Source organism: Condylostylus longicornis, unplaced genomic scaffold, assembly GCF_029603195.1.
Source record: "Condylostylus longicornis isolate FDR11 unplaced genomic scaffold, ASM2960319v2 ptg000080l, whole genome shotgun sequence".
NCBI lineage: Eukaryota > Metazoa > Arthropoda > Insecta > Diptera > Dolichopodidae > Condylostylus > Condylostylus longicornis.
In genome coordinates this window covers 2,138,013-2,155,000 of record NW_026578048.1, presented here as the reverse complement: position 1 = coordinate 2,155,000, position 16,988 = coordinate 2,138,013, and the positions used below count along the sequence as shown (strand labels likewise).

Genomic DNA, 16,988 nt, shown 5'->3' with positions numbered 1-16,988 from the left:
TTGCAACAACGACAGCAACAACAACAATTGCGTTATCAACAACATCAGTTACAAAGAGGCGATCAAAGCAAACCATTTGCAAATGATACGCAAACCATTCAGGTTGGTGCACAAACGGTCGTGACTGGTACCACAACTCCAACCATTATTAATCAGGTTGTTGGCCAGCAGTCGTCACAAACGATTGCTCCAAATGTAGTTGTGGGACCCAATTCTGAAATCCCACAAAATGTAACAATTAGTGGCAATGCTGCAAATATCAAAACAAAAACAGCTCTTGCAACAATGTTGAATAGCCGCCGTTCCAGTACCGCTGGAGCTGTGGGTACCGTAATAAATCAAAACGATATTTCAGTGCCAAATGTTGTTGTACCGCAAAGCCCTACTGGACCGCCGACACAAGGCAGCATTATTAATGTTCAAACTGCTGGTACACAAAGTACGCAGGTGGAGCCTTCAGCAGCGGGAACACTTCGTTTAATGACTGCTCAACATAATGCTGCTTTAAGCCAGAGCGTAGCTGGTACAACACCAATTAGGACACAACAAGAGCTTTTGGCACTGCAACAACAACGTCGTGCAGCTATGTTGGCCAATAACCCTCAAATTCTTTCAGGTAATCAAGTAGTTGGACAGATAGCAAGCTCTGGACAGCAACTAATTTCGCAGCAATCACAGCAACAAATAATAGTACCAACAAATATTCCTCAATCATCCCAAGCTCCAAATGCTGGAGTAATAAAAGGTCCTTTCAGCGCCGGCGTTAGGGGACCACCGCTTCCAATACAACCCCCACGACCCCAATTTTATGGACATAATCCAAATCTAAAGCTGCCGCCAAATTTATACTTATTGGGTTGCACATTTTTTATTGTGGAATACGACGATGATAGAATTGAAAGCGATGAGAGTGATGATGAAGGAGATGAGAATCGCTGTAATAACAATCGCTTGGACCATATTGATAAAACCATATTTTTAATAAAAAACGCTGGCGGAGAAGTTGAAAATGTTTACTGTCAACGTGTAACACATGTTTTGTGCCGAACACAACGTCATGGAGTAGTGATGCAAGCTTTGCGTGACTCAAAACGATGTGTGACCATATATTGGCTTCGAGATGTAATGCGAAAAAAATTAGTTTTTCCACCATGTCAAGCTCTTCACTTACCAGCTCCAAGTATTTTTGGGATTCAAAAACCAGCAACAAAGCATTTAATTTCTGTTTCTGGATTCGAAGGTGAGGAACGTGAACGAATTCGAGCTATGATTGAAGAATCGGGAGCTTGCTACACAAAAACATTTAGCAGAGCGAATACTATATTAATTTGTCGTAAACTAGAAGGTGAAAAGTATAAAAAAGCCAAAGAATTGAACACTCCGATTGTTAATGCAACATGGTTAAGTGATGTTTGTCTTGGAAATTTGAGTACAATGTCTCAATATGATAATCCAAAATATCAACAATATAATATACCAGGTCCTCTTCGTATAGATTATGGATTAGTTCCTCAATTGATGGGTGAGGGACAAAATTTTATCTTTATATAAAATTTCAAAACTAATGTCTTGTTTTTATGCATTTTTAGCTGCTTGGAAAGCACCTATTAATTTGACTCAAGAAGCTCATGAGCGCGTCAAAAGGCACTTAACGGATCCAGCGGAGCCAAAATTAAAACGTCAGAAAATCGAGCCAATGGAAGAAATTCCGGATAATATGGTTTGTGTTGAATATCCACTTCCAGATAATGCCCCAAGAATTTTTCTCTTTCAAGTTAATAATCTTAATGGTATAAAAAACGCTATAAAGTAAGAAAATTTGGACATAATTTCGACTTATTTCTCACAAAGAATTGATTTTTTTAGTGTATTAGGAGGAATTGTTGTGGAAAATGTGACTGATGCTACACATATAGTTATGACAACAAAAAAAAATAGAACAACAAAATTTTTAATTGCACTACTTTATGTAAAATATGTCTGCCACAGTGATTGGATAGTTGAAAGCGCTAAAAATGGGAAATTTCTTCCAGAATATAACTTCAAAATTACTGACACAGAACTGGAAAAAAAATTTCAATTTAACATAGATAAAATTTTGGAATCACCAATTCGTCAAAAGCTTTTTGAAGGAAAAATATTTTATATCACACCTTCAGTTTTTCCATCCTTGAAGGATATGATTTCTTTAATAAAATCTTCTGGTGGACAAATCGAAGATAAACGTCGATCAAAGGTTTCAATTGCTGAATTGAATTCACAATTACCAAATCGTTATGTAATAGTCTCTTGTTATGAGGATATGCCATTTTTTTATGATATTATGCAGCAAAGTAATTCTGTAAAGTGTCAAATAATTGCGACCGAAGGTGTAATTATTTCAATATTACAACAAAAAATTAATTTTAAAGATTATATGATTGCATTTAGTAATAACAATAACGATCAAAATAATAGTTACAATAACAACAGCAATAGTAACATAAATAATATAAATAACAATAATAGTAATAGTAATAATAAAAACAATAATAATATCAACAATGATAACAATAATAATAACAGCAACATTTATTTAAGAGATGATAATGGATGTAATAGCAGTTACACAAACAATAACTGTAACAGCAATAACAGTAATCATGAAAATGGTAATCACGACAGCAGTAGTAGTAATATAAATAATATTAATGAAAGCGTTAATGATAACAGCGCTAACAATATAATAAACAGCAACGGCCATATTAATAATAGTTCTAAAACAAAAAAAGAGAAAAAAACATCGTTATTTGATGAGAAGAAAAGGTTTTAACCGGAAATACTTTTCTCTTGCATGAAAATTCGATTATAACTTATAAAAAAAGTTACAAGCGATTTTGTTTAAAAATTTTATACATTTTAATGTGTAATTAGGACTTTTACATGATAGTAAAAGAGTAGAAAATAAGGATATTAAATATGTATTTTTGAAACGATAATTATTTTGTAAACAAACAAGAAATAAAATATTTTATAAGTGATAATTATGTAAGTTAGTTTAACATGAAAATATACATACATCTATATATACATAATTTAAATAAGGTATTTTATGTTACGCAGATTTATTTCTTTGCTGTTATTAATTTCCTTTTCCTTAGGTAAATCTCATATTTTTATTTTTAATTCAAATGCAGAAATACAAAAGCAAATATATAAAGATAATATTATGTAAAAAACAAAAAACAGCCGAGCTCCCTCTTGAAAATTTTATAAAATGTCTTTAATACTTATAGCGTATCAAGAACTACAGTAATACAGGGAAAAAGTGAAGAAAATAATGGGTTCATATTCTATTCAAAACTACCATTAAGAAAATTATTTTATAAATTAATAAAGAAATTTTTATGAAATAATTATTACTTCTTTTTAATTTATTAATAGAAAATCATACAAATTATAATATGTATTTGTAATAAAACAATTATTACAAGTTAGTTAGCTAAATCAGCAAAAAAATCCGAGGCATTTGAAACTTTTGATGATGGCAAATTATGTTTCCGATCTTTATATTCATTGTGTTTAACATTAAATTTTATGTCATGAAAATCTTCAAAGTACTTAATATTCCAAAAAAACACATCTTCATTGTGTGAACATGATGCAATAAATTCCCCAGAGTGATTAATATCCATGGATTCAACAGCTAATTTATGTTGTCCGACAACACCTAAGTTTTTAAATGGTGTTATATGTGTTGCTCTTAGTATTCCTTCTTCACCAGAAACGCATGCTATTCTATCTGTTATTGGAATCATGCATTCAATTGGTGCTTTAACACCAGGATACATATCCGAATGATAACCGAATTGTCCCCAATTAAACGAATAAATTTTACCTTTTGATGAACCAACTATAACTTTTGAATCATTTCTATATAGCCCCATACAATTTAATTCTTCATCGTAAGGCTCCGATTGCACAAAAAGTTTCCTGGAAAAAAATACAAATTGAATAAGAAACGTTTATTTCATTGCAAATATTTGGAAAATTGTTTTCAAAAGTTTAGGTTGTGAATTTACCTAGCTGCAATATTTATCGCTGTCAAATAACCATCACCACTAGTAAATAATAGCAGTTTTTTCGCATCATTTGTTAATATTGATGATATATAGTCCTCTACTTCCTTCAAGCTGAAAATAGGTTCCTTTTGCCTGCGATCCCAAAGTTTTAATGTCCCAGCTTCATCACCTTAATATGTTAAACATCAAATATTATTTCTCATAAAATTGAAATATAATGAACATACCAGTTGAAAACAGATTTTCATCAATAACATACAATTTATAAATTGGTTCATTGTGAGCCTTATCATAAAATTGTTTCAATTTTCCAGTTTCCACATCGGTCAACATAATAGACTTATCTTTAGATGCAGATAATATAGTTTCTCCGTCGTCATCGAATTCAACGGACCGGCATGGTTTCATATGAACTTCTAAAGATTTAATTAAATCGTTTCCATCATTTGAATATTTATATAACAAAATATCTCCAACTATAGTTCCTAAGGCTAATATATCTTCACTAGGATGAAAGCTTAAGTCCACTACAAAATCTGGTGTTTTAATTTCTGGTGGATGTGTTCTAGGTTTTTTAATCGCATTCTTAATAGCTTTTATCGTTTCGTCATTGTCGTCATCATCGTCATCATCATCATCATCATCATCATCGCCATTTTTCTTGCTAGTATTTGTTTCTCTACTTGTTCCTGCTCTACTTGTGGTGGGTTCTTGAATATTAGTTGTACTATTCTCAGAATCTGAGTCTGAATCTGGAATATAATCAGATTCATCCTCACTTTCTGATATGCCAATATCTGACGATTCAGAATGAGACAAGTCATTTCCGTTATTTGGCAATATTATGTCTTCAACTTCGTCAATTCCTAATTCATCATCAGTATAATCAGAATCATCTGCTTTATTAGGATTTTTAGAAAATTGTTTCCTGAAATTGAAATTGAAAAACTTCAATACCAATTGACTACAGTTAAACAATATTTTAGAACAACTTTAGAAATAACTGATTTGAGTAGGTACTTAATAAAAATAGAATAGTATCGTCAAATATCAAAACAGGGAAATTACCAAAACAAAATATGTTTATATAATACATATATAAACATTTTTAAAGAATTTGTAGTTAAATCAATATTTATAAAACCATATTCTCAGATTATTTCTCAAATAAAAAAAAGTAATAGTGTTATATTCCAAATAAAAATAAAATTAAAATTAACTAATTTAATTTAAAATAATTAATGATTTAAAACAACATACTTATACTCGTACAAATTTGTCGAACAGAATTTCAAATTTGATCCATATAGGATCACATGTGTGAAAAATTTCTGACCAATCTGTAATTCGATATGGGGAGATTTTTCCATATGAATATCAGAATATCAGAATATGAGGATACAAGAATTTATTGTAAACAACAATACGATTAAAGTTCACACAATAAACTTTTTTCAAAATCAAAATTTTTAAAAATTACTGAATAAATTTGATGAAAGTACAGATACAAAGCTACAAACTACACAACTAAATTTGTTATGAACTTTACACGATCAATTTTGGTTGACAATATTAATCTATAAAATTATTTTGCATTTCTGCTACCGTAATTAAACGGAAATTATTCTCTTAACAATTTTATTTGATCGTGTAAAACGACCTTACCACGATTTTTTACACGACAATTTATTGAGCTTATTCGTACGTGTGCATTGAGCATATGCACAACACTTCTTTTATGCTCCCGATAATAAATAAAGTGTATTTGTTAATGTCCCTGTGGCTCGGACAAAGTAAATGTTAATTGTTTGTACAAAAACTCAATGAATACAAGTGTAAATATCAGACCACCGATTTCAGAGAGTAAATAAAATGTGATTTACGAATTTGTACAAAAATCGCAAGGAGTGTTGGAATTTGGAAATCATTTGTGCAAAATATTCTTGTTATTTCATGTATAAAAAATATGCTCTAGTATTTTTAGCTAGACTAAAATATACTTGACCTGAAGTCTACTGCATATTTTAAATATTTCCTCGTGCATATATTTCTGTTTGTTTTGACATTTCATTTGACATTTTTTTAGAAATACCACTAAACATTTCTGGAAATTCATCGTTATACATTTATTTTAACCCAATTAGTATTGAAATCATCTGAAATTTTTTAATTTGCAGTTTAAATTTTGAAGTAGGTCCCTCAAAAAGGAGTTTTTTTATCTTATTTAAAACTATCAAAAACTAAATTTTTTATGCATTAGAGCCATTCCTACACTCTATACATTCAAAACATACGTCCGAACCTTACCTTTTGTTACTAGGAGAAATATATAATGTGTGTAAATGTAGATGTTTGATGACATTTGACATTTCTAAAAAAGTTTTAAGGCCTTAATTTTATATCCAATTCGTAACGTTGTTCAATAAAAGCCAAAAATTATAAGTTTTTAATTGTTAAAATTAATAAGTTGTTATTGTATTCAAACTAAGTATGAAAATTGTTCTATAACAAAAAAATATGGAGGACTTATACTATGTTGAGTTATGCAAAAATCCAATAAGATTTGACGCTGCTAGTCAATTAAATAATGCCTTTTTCGACGATTCGAATAAACAGGTAGTTTTTTCAATAAATAGACTTCGAAACAATTGATATACTCATGCAATTTCAAGATATTTACAGTACGTTCTGGAGGAGCCACAGGTGTTGTGGTAAAGGGTCCCACAGAAAAGGATATAATTTCTTTTTGCATGGATGATAAAGGTCCGATTAGATCTATTAAATTTTCTCCCGATAACAAGATTTTGGCAGTTCAAAGGTTAGAGACAAATATTGCACATATTTAGATTTTTTTAATTGAATGTACATATTACCAGAAAAGAAAATTTGGTTGAATTCATATGTTTTCGGGATGGACAACCTCAGCCTAACGAAATTATTCAATATAACTCAAAATATGTTATATATGGTTTTTTTTGGGTACATAACAGAGATGTAGCTATAGTTTCTGAAAATGGAATACAAATATTTACAACGAATATTGAGAAAAAACAAATGAAATTAATTAAAAGTTCCCCGATGCCTGTGAAATGGTTTACTTGGTGTTCCGAAGGGAATCTAGCACTGCTATCATGCGAAGGAAATAATATTTATCCTGTTAGAATAAAACAAAAAGTGATAGAAAAATTACCGAAACTAGACTGTAAGTAAAATAAAACAAAAAGACGTAGTTTTAATATTCTTTTTAGTGGAAACTAATAGAGAAATACCTGAGCGAGAGGTGACTTTGGGACAGATATACGGAAAATTAGCAGTACTTATATTGCAACAAAACTCAAACCGTTTGTTAGAAGTCTTAGTTTATCTGCTAGATGGACCAGGACTTGCACCGAGAAAATCTCACGTTTTGCGGTTAGGTCATGGTGGACGATTTGCGATGAATGTCGTGGATAATTTAATTATAGTACATCATCAGGCTTCAGCTACCTCAATGTTATTTGATATTAATTTGAAAGGTGAAGACATTAATGATGTAACATATCATGCGCCTGTGACACCGGGAAGGACGATAAAACCTTTTTCTTTAAAATTACCCAGCTTGTCGCCAGATGGACAAACGATGGATTGTGAATTATGTAATTATAATAACAGCCAAAAATAATTGAACAATTTTTCAAATTTTTGTTTTGAAGATTCCATAAACTGGGTTGTTTTTCAACCAAATGTAGTTATAGATGCAAAATTAGGTTGTATGTGGTATTTAAGCTTGCAAATGGACTCTCTTTGCAATCTTATAACGGATAGAGTTCGTTTAATAGAATTTTTGCTGCAGAGAGTTCATGGAGAGGTAGTAATTTTAAGAGTTTTGAAGCAATTGGTGGATGAGAATTACAATGGCACTTTACTACCAACTTTAGAGAATATATTTGACAAAATTAATAAATTTTATAAGTAAGATTTCTATAAATTACAAAAAATGTTATGTAAATTTACATGAATTTCAGAGATTGGTTAATAATCCAAATGCATAATCAAACGGCTCTACCTTCCTCACAAAAGAATTTGCCTAAATTACCAACACTTCCTAGGGTAGTAATAGATCAAACGGAAATGCAAAATCGTGTATTTGCTTCTATTTCTGAAAAGCCTCATGCCGAAAAGGTTTGAATATAACTTTTTAATTTGTATGAAGTATAAAAAAAATTTACAGTTTATATTTTGATAAAAGGTTTTGTTGCTTTATATTAATTCATTAAATAAACATGAAATAATCGCAGAAGAAAATCTTAGTAAAATGATAGTTTCCGAATTGATAAGGAATAATCATTATGGAACTCTCCAAAGATTAGTGGATTATTCATTAATAATGGAATCCAAACCGATTGCGTGTTTTTTGCTTTCTCATTCAAATGTGCATCCAATAATAACTCAAACGGCTTTGGATATGTTAAAGAAAATTAACGCTACTGAAGTATTGGAAGCTTTAATAGTTTTTAATATTCGAATAAAATATGTTATTATTTCTTCTAGTTTATTTTGGAAGTATTGCTTGAGCAGGGAAAAATTGTTGATGCATTAAAAATATTAAAATCTCTGCCAGGAAATTCAGCAGAAACCATCCCAGCTAGAAAATATTTGGAAGCAGCAAAATCGACAAAAGACCCCTTAGTATTTTATGCTACTTTCAAATATTTTCAACAAAGAAATCTAAAGTTACGTGAAAATATAGAACCTCTTAATAGTAAGTTTGATTTAAAATTATAAGTTTTTAGGGTTTTTAAATTATTCTTTAATTTTTCAGATTATGTTCAGCATTTTAACAAATTATTTCCATCTCAACAGTAAAATTTTTTAGATATTTAAGTTTTAATTGCATGATTTTTAAATTTTAACAAATATGTACATCTAAATGTATGATTATGTTAAGTAAAATATGTTGTCAAAATATTAAATTTAAAGTTATTGGGGGTATGTATATGAACACTCAAGTAACTTAATAATATTAAGTATATTTTAAATTTTGATTTTTCAAATATTGTGATAGGTGTATAATTTGTTTTGTTAATTGGATTCCATAGTATTGTGTACGTATTAAAGTATTTAAAAGCCATACAAGTAAATTATGATATATTTAAAATGTTTTTGTGTTTCATTTTTAATTATATTAGAAGTACTATAATAGTAGTAGTAGTATATATAGTAATTTTATTCTTATTTAAAGATATCTTTATCCTTAGGTACTTAATTTTTTTAAAGAACTCTTGTAAGTACAATATGCTACAACGAATTTTTTATACGCTTTTTGGAGCATTATTAAAATTTTCTCATGCGCTAACGCTAATTAATGCCAAAATTAGAATCGGCGCTGCTCATAAGAAATATTTTGCTTAATTTCTGTAGAAGTTACTTAAATTTTGTTTAAGTTTGCATTAACTTTTAACAACGCACCAATAATTTTAGAAGTGATAATTTTAATATTTACTTACATATTATAACAATTTTTATCAACTTTAAATACTGCCAAATATAATGTTTTGGAATTTCAATTTTACAATATAGTATAATTATTGAAAAATATTTAGTAAATAAACGATATATGAACAACTTTTTAAATTTTCAACAAGAGCTCATGTTTTTTTTTTTTGACGTTACACCGGCTGTGAGGAACCCGTTTAGAATCTTAAGAATCAGTTCTGTACACCAAACAAATAAATGAAACATAAACTGGAATGGCACAACAAAAAATTATTTTCGTTCAAAATTGGAAACAGGATTTCAATTCACAAAATAAGTTAATTTCGTGTAATAATTATTTATTTTTATGACCGATATTTGCATTTTGATGAATGACATGAGAACTAATTGTTTTGCACAAATAAAATATTTGTTTTTATTCAAATTTTCTTGAAAAAAGAATTTGCTTTAATGAACCTAAAAAATACATAGTACCGTTTCAAATTTTTACTTACATATTTTAATTTTAAAAAGAGTGATTTTCCGCTGCGAAATGTCAAAAATTCTGTAGAATACAATGCATATATATAAATGGGATTGGCCAGAATTAATTTTACCAAAATAATCTAAAATTTTATTTTATCGTTGGTGGTTTTTGTTTACATCATCTGCTTTTATGTTTGTGTGACATTTTGTGCGAAATACTGAACAGTTATTTTTGCCATTCGGTTGCTGTTATGTCAACCACGTAAATCTTCCGCCGTTGCCATTCACCGCAAAAAAAGAATTATAAACTTTACTGCTGGTCAGTAATATATATATAAAACTGTTATAAGAACTTTTTCATGCATGTAGGATATTAACTACTTGCATATATGTATGATAAAATCTAAGATTAAATCTACGACTAAGTCAGATAGATGTTTATATATCATATAGAAATTATCTAATAGAGTTCAAATTTTACTTCGAAATTGAATTATTTTGCTAAGAAAATTACAACCAAACTAAAAATCTACTGATCGTTATTCCAAATTATCGCAAAAATTATTTCTGTCTGCCATTTATATTTAATAAGATGTAGAAGTAAATGAGAATAGAGTGCTTTCCATTATTTGCCGCAAGTCAATGACTGATTTTTATATAAAAAATAAAATAAAATTTTGTAAAACTTAAAAACAAAAATAAGAACGTTGAAAAATTCATGATAAATGCAATTATGAACTAATCGTGTATTACTTTGCAGACTAATTTTTTTATTTATTTGTAACTAATTGTGTTAGAATAAAAAGAAATAGGAAGTCTGACAGGAACATTCGTCTGAAAGTAACACTCGGCTGTGACGTTTTTCTTCTGGTTATTTCCAAAATGTTGAAAGGGAGCATGAAAACAGTAAAATGTGTAAACTATCTATCAACTTAAACTTCAAATAAATGACATTTGATGTGACAGCGGAAATTTAATTTGAAATAAACTTCTGACTTGTGACTTGTGAATGCTGGTATAAAAGTTAATTAAAGAAATTAAATAGTCATATAAGGACGTTTTCCCATTTATTTATTTCTAGAAGAATAGTTTTATTTGCAAAAATAAATGTTATTTTAAGAAAAATCTAGCACTAATAAATTTTGTCTGTGAAAAATAGAGAAAAGGCTTGCAAGTCTGACATTTTGAAATGGTAAGATTTTATTTTTGAATAAAGTTATTTTACATTCTGTTTTGAAATCCAGACTACAAAACAAGCGTGAAAAGTATATACACACATACTGAACTTTGATCAGTTATTTTATTACATCTTAATTGTTTATTAATCTTTTCTGTATGATTGATGTTCTTTAAGTAATACCATGCAAAAATAGTTAAAATTAAATATTTTCAAAATATAGCTTTGGAAGAATTTTCATTACCATTTATATGTTTCTAATTATAGGACGTTTTTTTAATGATAAGGCGGCAAAAAACTACAATTTTTACAGATGCCAAAGAAAATACTACTGTGAGTGAACTTAAAAGAATGATTGAAGGTAAAAAACTTAGTTATAAAGATTCTAGCTATTTGAATACATCCTTATTTTAACTAGGAATTCTAAAGGTAAAACCGTCAGATCAGATATTATATAATAAGGATAATATACCAATGGAAGATGAGCAAACTCTGCTATACTATGGTATAACAATGTCAACAGCAAAAGCTCAAGCACCGGCTCAACTTGGATTAGCTATACGGTACGTTAGAAGCCTAGTTTTATTACAGTTTGAAATCAATCTACAATCTAGATGTTTTGAAAATTTCATCTACAATCTAGATGTTGTGAAAATTTAAAAGTTTGTTTTATTTTTAGATTGAATAACGTTGCAACACCTGAATTTGAATGCCTTGAAATTACTCCATATTCTTCACCGCCTGATTTGCCTGATGTAATGAAGAATCAGGAAGCCGCAAATGGGCAAGAGCAAATTGCTTAAAATAAAAGAAATATTTGAAAGAAATTAAAAAATTTTCATGAACAGAGCGACAAATATTTTGATTTCAGCATCTTGGGATTCAAATTGTTGATTTTTTTTATCCATGATAATTTAGTTGCAAGAAAATATGTTAATTCTATTAGAAATTCAAAATTAGAGTTTAAAAACAAAAATTAGGAAAACAAATATGGGATTGAACACATTCTTTTGTTAAATTTTTCAATAAATTCATAATATGTACATTTTTTTAGAAAATTTTTTTAATGAGTAGTTTTTGATAATGTTTTATGTCGTCCATAAATTTTGTATTGGCTTTAGGATGTAATTTTGATTTTTTATAGCTTTAAAACGCGGATTTTCGTCGGCGTCAGCTTCTGAAAATTTAAAAAAAAATCTTGTTTGATACATCATCAGGCTGTGTACTAAAAATCATTCATGTGCATCCTAAAACCGTCTTTTTTATGTTTTTAATGACGGCAAATAAATCATTTTACAAATGCTCATTACCGATTTAATTTAATTGTAAGACTTCCGGCATTTATAAATAATAAAAACTTTAAATTAAAATTTTTGTGAATAGCGGTGCCTAGGTACACACTTAAACTTTTTAATTAAAAACCATTTGTATGGCTAGCATATATATATATTTATTACTTGATACATAGCTATGTAAAATATAGTTTTTGTTTTAGCAAAAATAGTTATTTTGAAACAGATCAAAATTTCCACGGTAATAATTTATGATTAATCAAGTTTTGTCTGCAATTTGGGATAGTCTCTAAAACAAGTTTTTCCATATTTTCCACGATGTGTGTATTTAATATTTTAATAATTGCAAAATCAAAAAACATTAATATAGATATACAAATATAAGTATATATTTTTATTTTGTTTTTATGGTTAATTAACTAGGAGTAAGTCTCTTTCCTTAATATATTTTCATAAATAAAATGACTTTAAGATAACTTTATATTCATGAGCAAATCATTAAATTATCTTTTTCTAAATTTTTACGAATGCTAAAAGTTCTTGTATTTTTTTTTTAAACTAGCTCTTAAAGGATAATAAAAACTCATTATTTTAAGTGAGAGACAGTTGATTGTAATTAAGAGGGCTTTTGTTTATTTTCTTAAACAAATTTTTGTTTTAGAACTTAATATTTATATTTTTAAAAAATAAAGGTATTTAAATTATTTTTAATTTTTTTTACTTTGGAAATAGTAAACTTAATTTACAAATAAAATTAAGAATTTTGGAAGTAATAAGAAATTTTTAATTGATTATCAAGTGGAAAGGTCAATTGCTATAAGTTTTACTCTCGTTTTCAATTAATTTTATAGTAAATTGTATGTTTTTGATTATTTTATCAAAATTTTATATTAACTTTCTTTTGTTTTTATATGGCATTTTTTTAATTAATGCAATAGTAATTTATGTATGTTTGTATGTACAGTATATATGGATTTGAACACATAATTTTAGATTTCCAAGTTTGAATAAATGTATTCGAGTGGTATTACACGATACATGACCATGCAAGAATCAAAATGAATAAACGATCATTTAACATTCATCAAATCGTAAAATTGGAAACAGGATTCATTGCTCCTTCTGATTTGTAACGATTTTATACATATGTACATATATGAAAATTCACACATATATAAAAAGTGGAGTTTCATAAATATTCCTTCAATTTTGTTGCTGCAATTTTGAACTCAGAGAGTTGAATCAACCTAAAATTTGAAAAATATCATAAAATGTTTAAGAACATACCCTATGGGTATGTACAATCAAAGACTTGTAATAATAGTACAATCAATTACTTTATTAATAGTATTTTTAATGTCCTTGGTACAATGTAGATCTTTATACATTTAGTCATAAATGTAAGTCAATATTATACGAGGGTCACTATTTATATTTCGGGTCTAGCAATAAAAAACAAACATTTATCATTGGAAATGGTTTTATTGTTTTTCAAAATATTCCCCATGAAGATCAATACACTTTTGCATGCGCTGAAACCAATTTTCGTAGCACTTTTTCCACTCCGATTGAGACACCTCCAAAACATGGTTTTTGAACGCATCGACTGCTTCTTCAGGTGTTGAAAATCGTTGTCCACGCATTTTTTTTTTGATGTGAGGGAATAAGAAGAAGTCATTGGGTGCTAAATCAGGACTGTACGGCGGATGACCCATCAATTCGACATTTTGAGTGCTCAAATAGTCCATTGTTTCAGCTGATTTGTGAGAGCTTGCATTGTCATGATGAAGAATGATTCGCCGGCGCTTGTTTGTTTTCCTTATTTCTTCTTGGCCGACCTTCACGAAATTCATCCTGGAGCGAACGGCGTCCGAAACCAAACTCTTGGTACCAGCAATTTACAGTGGTTTTTGATGGTGCTTCATCACCAAAAGTCGAAATAAGTTGATCGAGACACTCTTGTCTCGATAATCCGTGCCGAAAATCGTAAAAAATCATCGCACGAAAATTTTCACGGGACAATTCCATTTTTTGACCGAGATGAATTTTTCAAGTCACTGTAAACAAAACAATTCGCGCTCGAATGACAAAACGTTCTGAGTGAAGTTGTCCTAAAAAATGTCAAACTTTCCAATGGAAGTGTCAGATTGCACCTGGCAGCACTAGTATTGCCAGGACCCGAAATATAAATAGTGACCCTCGTACAATAGATCGAAAATTCGCTCGGTTTTATAATTGATCTTTACGTTTACATGCGCTAGTAAAAAGTTTGACGTTTATTTTAAAATTTATAAAAATTTATGTTTTGTTCCCAAATAATCTGTTTTTCCAATTATGAAATTAAACATTCAAAAAATAAATTTTTTGAATGTAAAAAATTCTTAAAAAAGTCATATTTTGAGCTTTATAAATTTTTTTTTAAATTTTTTAAGTGAGCTAAAAGAAGCAATTTTGAAAAAAGTAAAGAAAAACAGTGTCTATCAAAATGCACACTTTTTATGTCAACTTTATTCTACTGTTCACTTAGCATTTTGATAAACAAAACTATAAAAAAACTAAAGTCAAATGTCAATATTAAATGACATACTAAAAGTTTTTCTTTAAAAATTTAATTGGATTTAATTTTACTTTTACATTTTGATAAGCATTACGAAAATCAAAACCGCCAATTGTACCAATATTCAAAAAAGTCAAGTAAAAGTAAAATCTAATTTTTTGCAGACGCTGTCATTAAAATGCTACCACTACTTGCAAATAGAACTTAAGTATATGTAACTGCAAATTAAAATTTTTAATATATAAAATTTTACAAAGTTTGAAAAGTTGTTAAATTAAAGCCCAAAATTTCGTAAGTTCAGATTAAAAACTTAATAAAAATTTAACTGGTTGTATTATACTCTGATTTTAATTAAAAACCTTCTTGAATTCTTTTAATAAAAATTTCAATAAAGCCTAAAAAGGTGCCTTAAAAAGTAAACACTAAAAAAAAATTTAAGAATGGTATAAGATTCTATGCATCTATCTCCTAACTTTTTATGAAAGAGAGTTTATGTTTCAAGTAAAATAAATATTGGAACATTGTTACTGGTAACTCTTCAATCGCAACCTTGAACGAAATATTGAACGTGGACAACAAAACCGCATAGGAACGATTGACAATTGTTGTTGACGTTTTCTGTAAACTGCAAAATATTAATATTATTAACATTAGCAATTAGTAGTAAACGTCAAAACGAGAAGGATGAAAAATTATGATTTGGGGTTGTAACTTTTTCATTATTTTATACATAATTATTTGTTTTAGTAAAAATTCATTATTAACTATACAAGATAATTCAATTGAGTCAGCAGAAGAAACTGTTTTAGAAGGTAACATATAAATTAAAAATTTATAATGAAATTTAATTCTTCAAAGTGTGGGTTTAACTTTAATAAATTAAAATGTACATACATACATATATATGTACGTATAACGAAATCAAAAGCTTTAGTTTGCTAGGGATTTTTTTATATATAATAATAATTGCATACATACATTTTAAATAAACATTTAATTTGCTTAAAGACTATCTTCTTTGCCGAGGGTGCGGATCTGATACAGCTCCAACGAACCTTATTGTTACAAAACTAAGTGATAAATATTTGGCGTACTCAAATGAAACATTATTTGGTAAGAGAAAGGTAATCGTGCAATTAGTTGGTAATGCAAGAAAGGAACAATTTGAAATAATTGTTTTAAAAAAAGCTAGCTGTTCATTAGTAATAATAGATAACAACTGGAAGACTTTGTATACATTTTTTGAAGGATACGCTTGGAAATATTGCTTTTGCCCGAGGTGCTCTGCTCACATAGGTATCTATTTACATGTTTGTTCTAGCTTTCAACATAGAATTTCTCTTACAAAATATTTTAGGTTGGATGTTTGAACCAATTGAGACGGCATTGCCAAGTTTAAAACTACCGTCTGATAAAGGATTTTATGCAATTGATCTAAGAAATATAGTAGCTGAAAGTGGTTTGTGGAATATTAAATATTTTTTTGTATATATTCATATTTTTTTTTGTTTCTTTTTTAAGAACTAAAATCAATTATTGCTACACAATATAAACAAGATCTCTGAGGGTATTGTAGAATAAAGCAACAACTCAAAATGGTCGATCCAAATCGGAAAATTAATCGTCTTACTGATAAAGATATTGAGTTCTTGGACGAATGTGAAGAAGAATTTGCTTATCGTTATACTGAAAACGATGAAGAATTTGTAGCACATTGTCAGAAGGAATTAACAGATCCGCCGATTGTGGAGCCTTGGAATACGCATCAACATCAACAAAGGGGTAATAATTTCCATCATAGGGGAAATTTTGGAAGTAGAAGTGGGGATAGCGGAAACAGGTACAATAATTGGCGTGGAGGCTACCACGGTAATAAAAACAATCCATATCATTACAACAGAAGAGGTGGTGGCAATGATACAAGCGGAAATAAGAAAAATACAAATAATTATTAAGACTGA

General features: G+C 28.7%; 6 protein-coding genes across 7 annotated transcripts in view; 5 read left to right on the top strand and 1 right to left on the bottom strand.

The window, feature by feature from the left end:
* LOC129612961 (uncharacterized) overlaps positions 1 to 3,006 on the top strand; it is a 52,237-nt gene extending 49,231 nt beyond the window's left edge. The window contains exons 34-36 of the mRNA XM_055526824.1: positions 1 to 1,522; positions 1,590 to 1,809; positions 1,867 to 3,006. The exon at positions 1 to 1,522 is cut by the window's left edge and continues 398 nt beyond it. Of these exons, the coding sequence (XP_055382799.1) occupies positions 1 to 1,522; positions 1,590 to 1,809; positions 1,867 to 2,812 (2,688 nt within the window). The 3' untranslated portion in view covers positions 2,813 to 3,006. The remainder of the gene's footprint in view (positions 1,523 to 1,589; positions 1,810 to 1,866) is intronic.
* A 381-nt stretch (positions 3,007 to 3,387) lies between these two features.
* On the bottom strand, positions 3,388 to 9,704 carry LOC129612997 (WD repeat-containing protein 55 homolog). The gene is made up of 4 exons (XM_055526871.1): positions 9,548 to 9,704; positions 4,289 to 4,989; positions 4,062 to 4,230; positions 3,388 to 3,972 (listed from the first exon to the last, which is right to left on the bottom strand). Coding segments are annotated over exons 1-4 (1,371 nt in total). The 5' UTR covers positions 9,550 to 9,704; the 3' UTR covers positions 3,388 to 3,473.
* On the top strand, positions 6,443 to 9,191 carry LOC129612996 (regulator of MON1-CCZ1 complex). Of its 2 annotated transcripts, none has more exons than XM_055526869.1 (9): positions 6,443 to 6,677; positions 6,734 to 6,879; positions 6,938 to 7,263; positions 7,310 to 7,696; positions 7,754 to 8,012; positions 8,066 to 8,222; positions 8,290 to 8,532; positions 8,592 to 8,802; positions 8,863 to 9,191. In XM_055526869.1, the coding sequence occupies exons 1-9, from the start codon at positions 6,579 to 6,581 to the stop codon at positions 8,904 to 8,906; spliced, it is 1,872 nt and encodes a 623-aa protein (XP_055382844.1). In that variant the 5' UTR covers positions 6,443 to 6,578; the 3' UTR covers positions 8,907 to 9,191. The 2 variants fall into 2 exon arrangements, with proteins under 2 accessions (XP_055382844.1, XP_055382845.1); XM_055526870.1 differs by having other exon boundaries at positions 6,537 to 6,677; positions 6,744 to 6,879.
* A 1,279-nt stretch (positions 9,705 to 10,983) lies between the features above and the next one.
* Positions 10,984 to 12,619, top strand: LOC129613044 (elongin-B). The gene is made up of 4 exons (XM_055526938.1): positions 10,984 to 11,193; positions 11,446 to 11,539; positions 11,597 to 11,741; positions 11,858 to 12,619. Exons 1-4 carry the CDS (start codon positions 11,191 to 11,193, stop codon positions 11,979 to 11,981), a joined length of 366 nt encoding a protein of 121 aa, XP_055382913.1. The 5' UTR covers positions 10,984 to 11,190; the 3' UTR covers positions 11,982 to 12,619.
* Positions 12,620 to 15,690: 3,071 nt separating this feature from the next.
* Positions 15,691 to 16,730, top strand: LOC129613020 (uncharacterized). Its single transcript, XM_055526897.1, has 4 exons — positions 15,691 to 15,839; positions 16,036 to 16,323; positions 16,385 to 16,486; positions 16,549 to 16,730. Exons 1-4 carry the CDS (start codon positions 15,722 to 15,724, stop codon positions 16,590 to 16,592), a joined length of 552 nt encoding a protein of 183 aa, XP_055382872.1. The 5' UTR covers positions 15,691 to 15,721; the 3' UTR covers positions 16,593 to 16,730.
* On the top strand, positions 16,623 to 16,982 carry LOC129612960 (RNA guanine-N7 methyltransferase activating subunit). The gene has a single exon (XM_055526823.1). The coding sequence runs from the start codon at positions 16,623 to 16,625 to the stop codon at positions 16,980 to 16,982; it is 360 nt and encodes a 119-aa protein (XP_055382798.1).
* The last annotated feature ends 6 nt before the right edge of the window (positions 16,983 to 16,988 follow it).

Coding starts and splice junctions, on each gene's coding strand:
- LOC129612997 (XM_055526871.1), bottom strand. Junction 4,231..4,288: donor TGAAAATCTGTTTTCAACTG/GTATGTTCATTA, acceptor TAACATATTAAG/GTGATGAAGCTGGGACATTA. Junction 3,973..4,061: donor GCGATAAATATTGCAGCTAG/GTAAATTCACAA, acceptor ATTTTTTTCCAG/GAAACTTTTTGTGCAATCGG.
- LOC129612996 (XM_055526869.1), top strand. CDS start 6,579: ATGGAGGACTTATACTATGTTGAGTTATGCAAAAATCCAATAAGATTT. Junction 6,880..6,937: donor AAGATTTTGGCAGTTCAAAG/GTTAGAGACAAA, acceptor ACATATTACCAG/AAAAGAAAATTTGGTTGAAT. Junction 8,533..8,591: donor AGAAAATTAACGCTACTGAA/GTATTGGAAGCT, acceptor TATTTCTTCTAG/TTTATTTTGGAAGTATTGCT.
- LOC129613020 (XM_055526897.1), top strand. CDS start 15,722: ATGATTTGGGGTTGTAACTTTTTCATTATTTTATACATAATTATTTGT. Junction 15,840..16,035: donor AGAAGAAACTGTTTTAGAAG/GTAACATATAAA, acceptor ATTTGCTTAAAG/ACTATCTTCTTTGCCGAGGG. Junction 16,487..16,548: donor AAATATAGTAGCTGAAAGTG/GTTTGTGGAATA, acceptor TTCTTTTTTAAG/AACTAAAATCAATTATTGCT.
- LOC129613044 (XM_055526938.1), top strand. Junction 11,540..11,596: donor ACTTAAAAGAATGATTGAAG/GTAAAAAACTTA, acceptor TATTTTAACTAG/GAATTCTAAAGGTAAAACCG. Junction 11,742..11,857: donor CAACTTGGATTAGCTATACG/GTACGTTAGAAG, acceptor TTTTATTTTTAG/ATTGAATAACGTTGCAACAC.
- LOC129612960 (XM_055526823.1), top strand. CDS start 16,623: ATGGTCGATCCAAATCGGAAAATTAATCGTCTTACTGATAAAGATATT.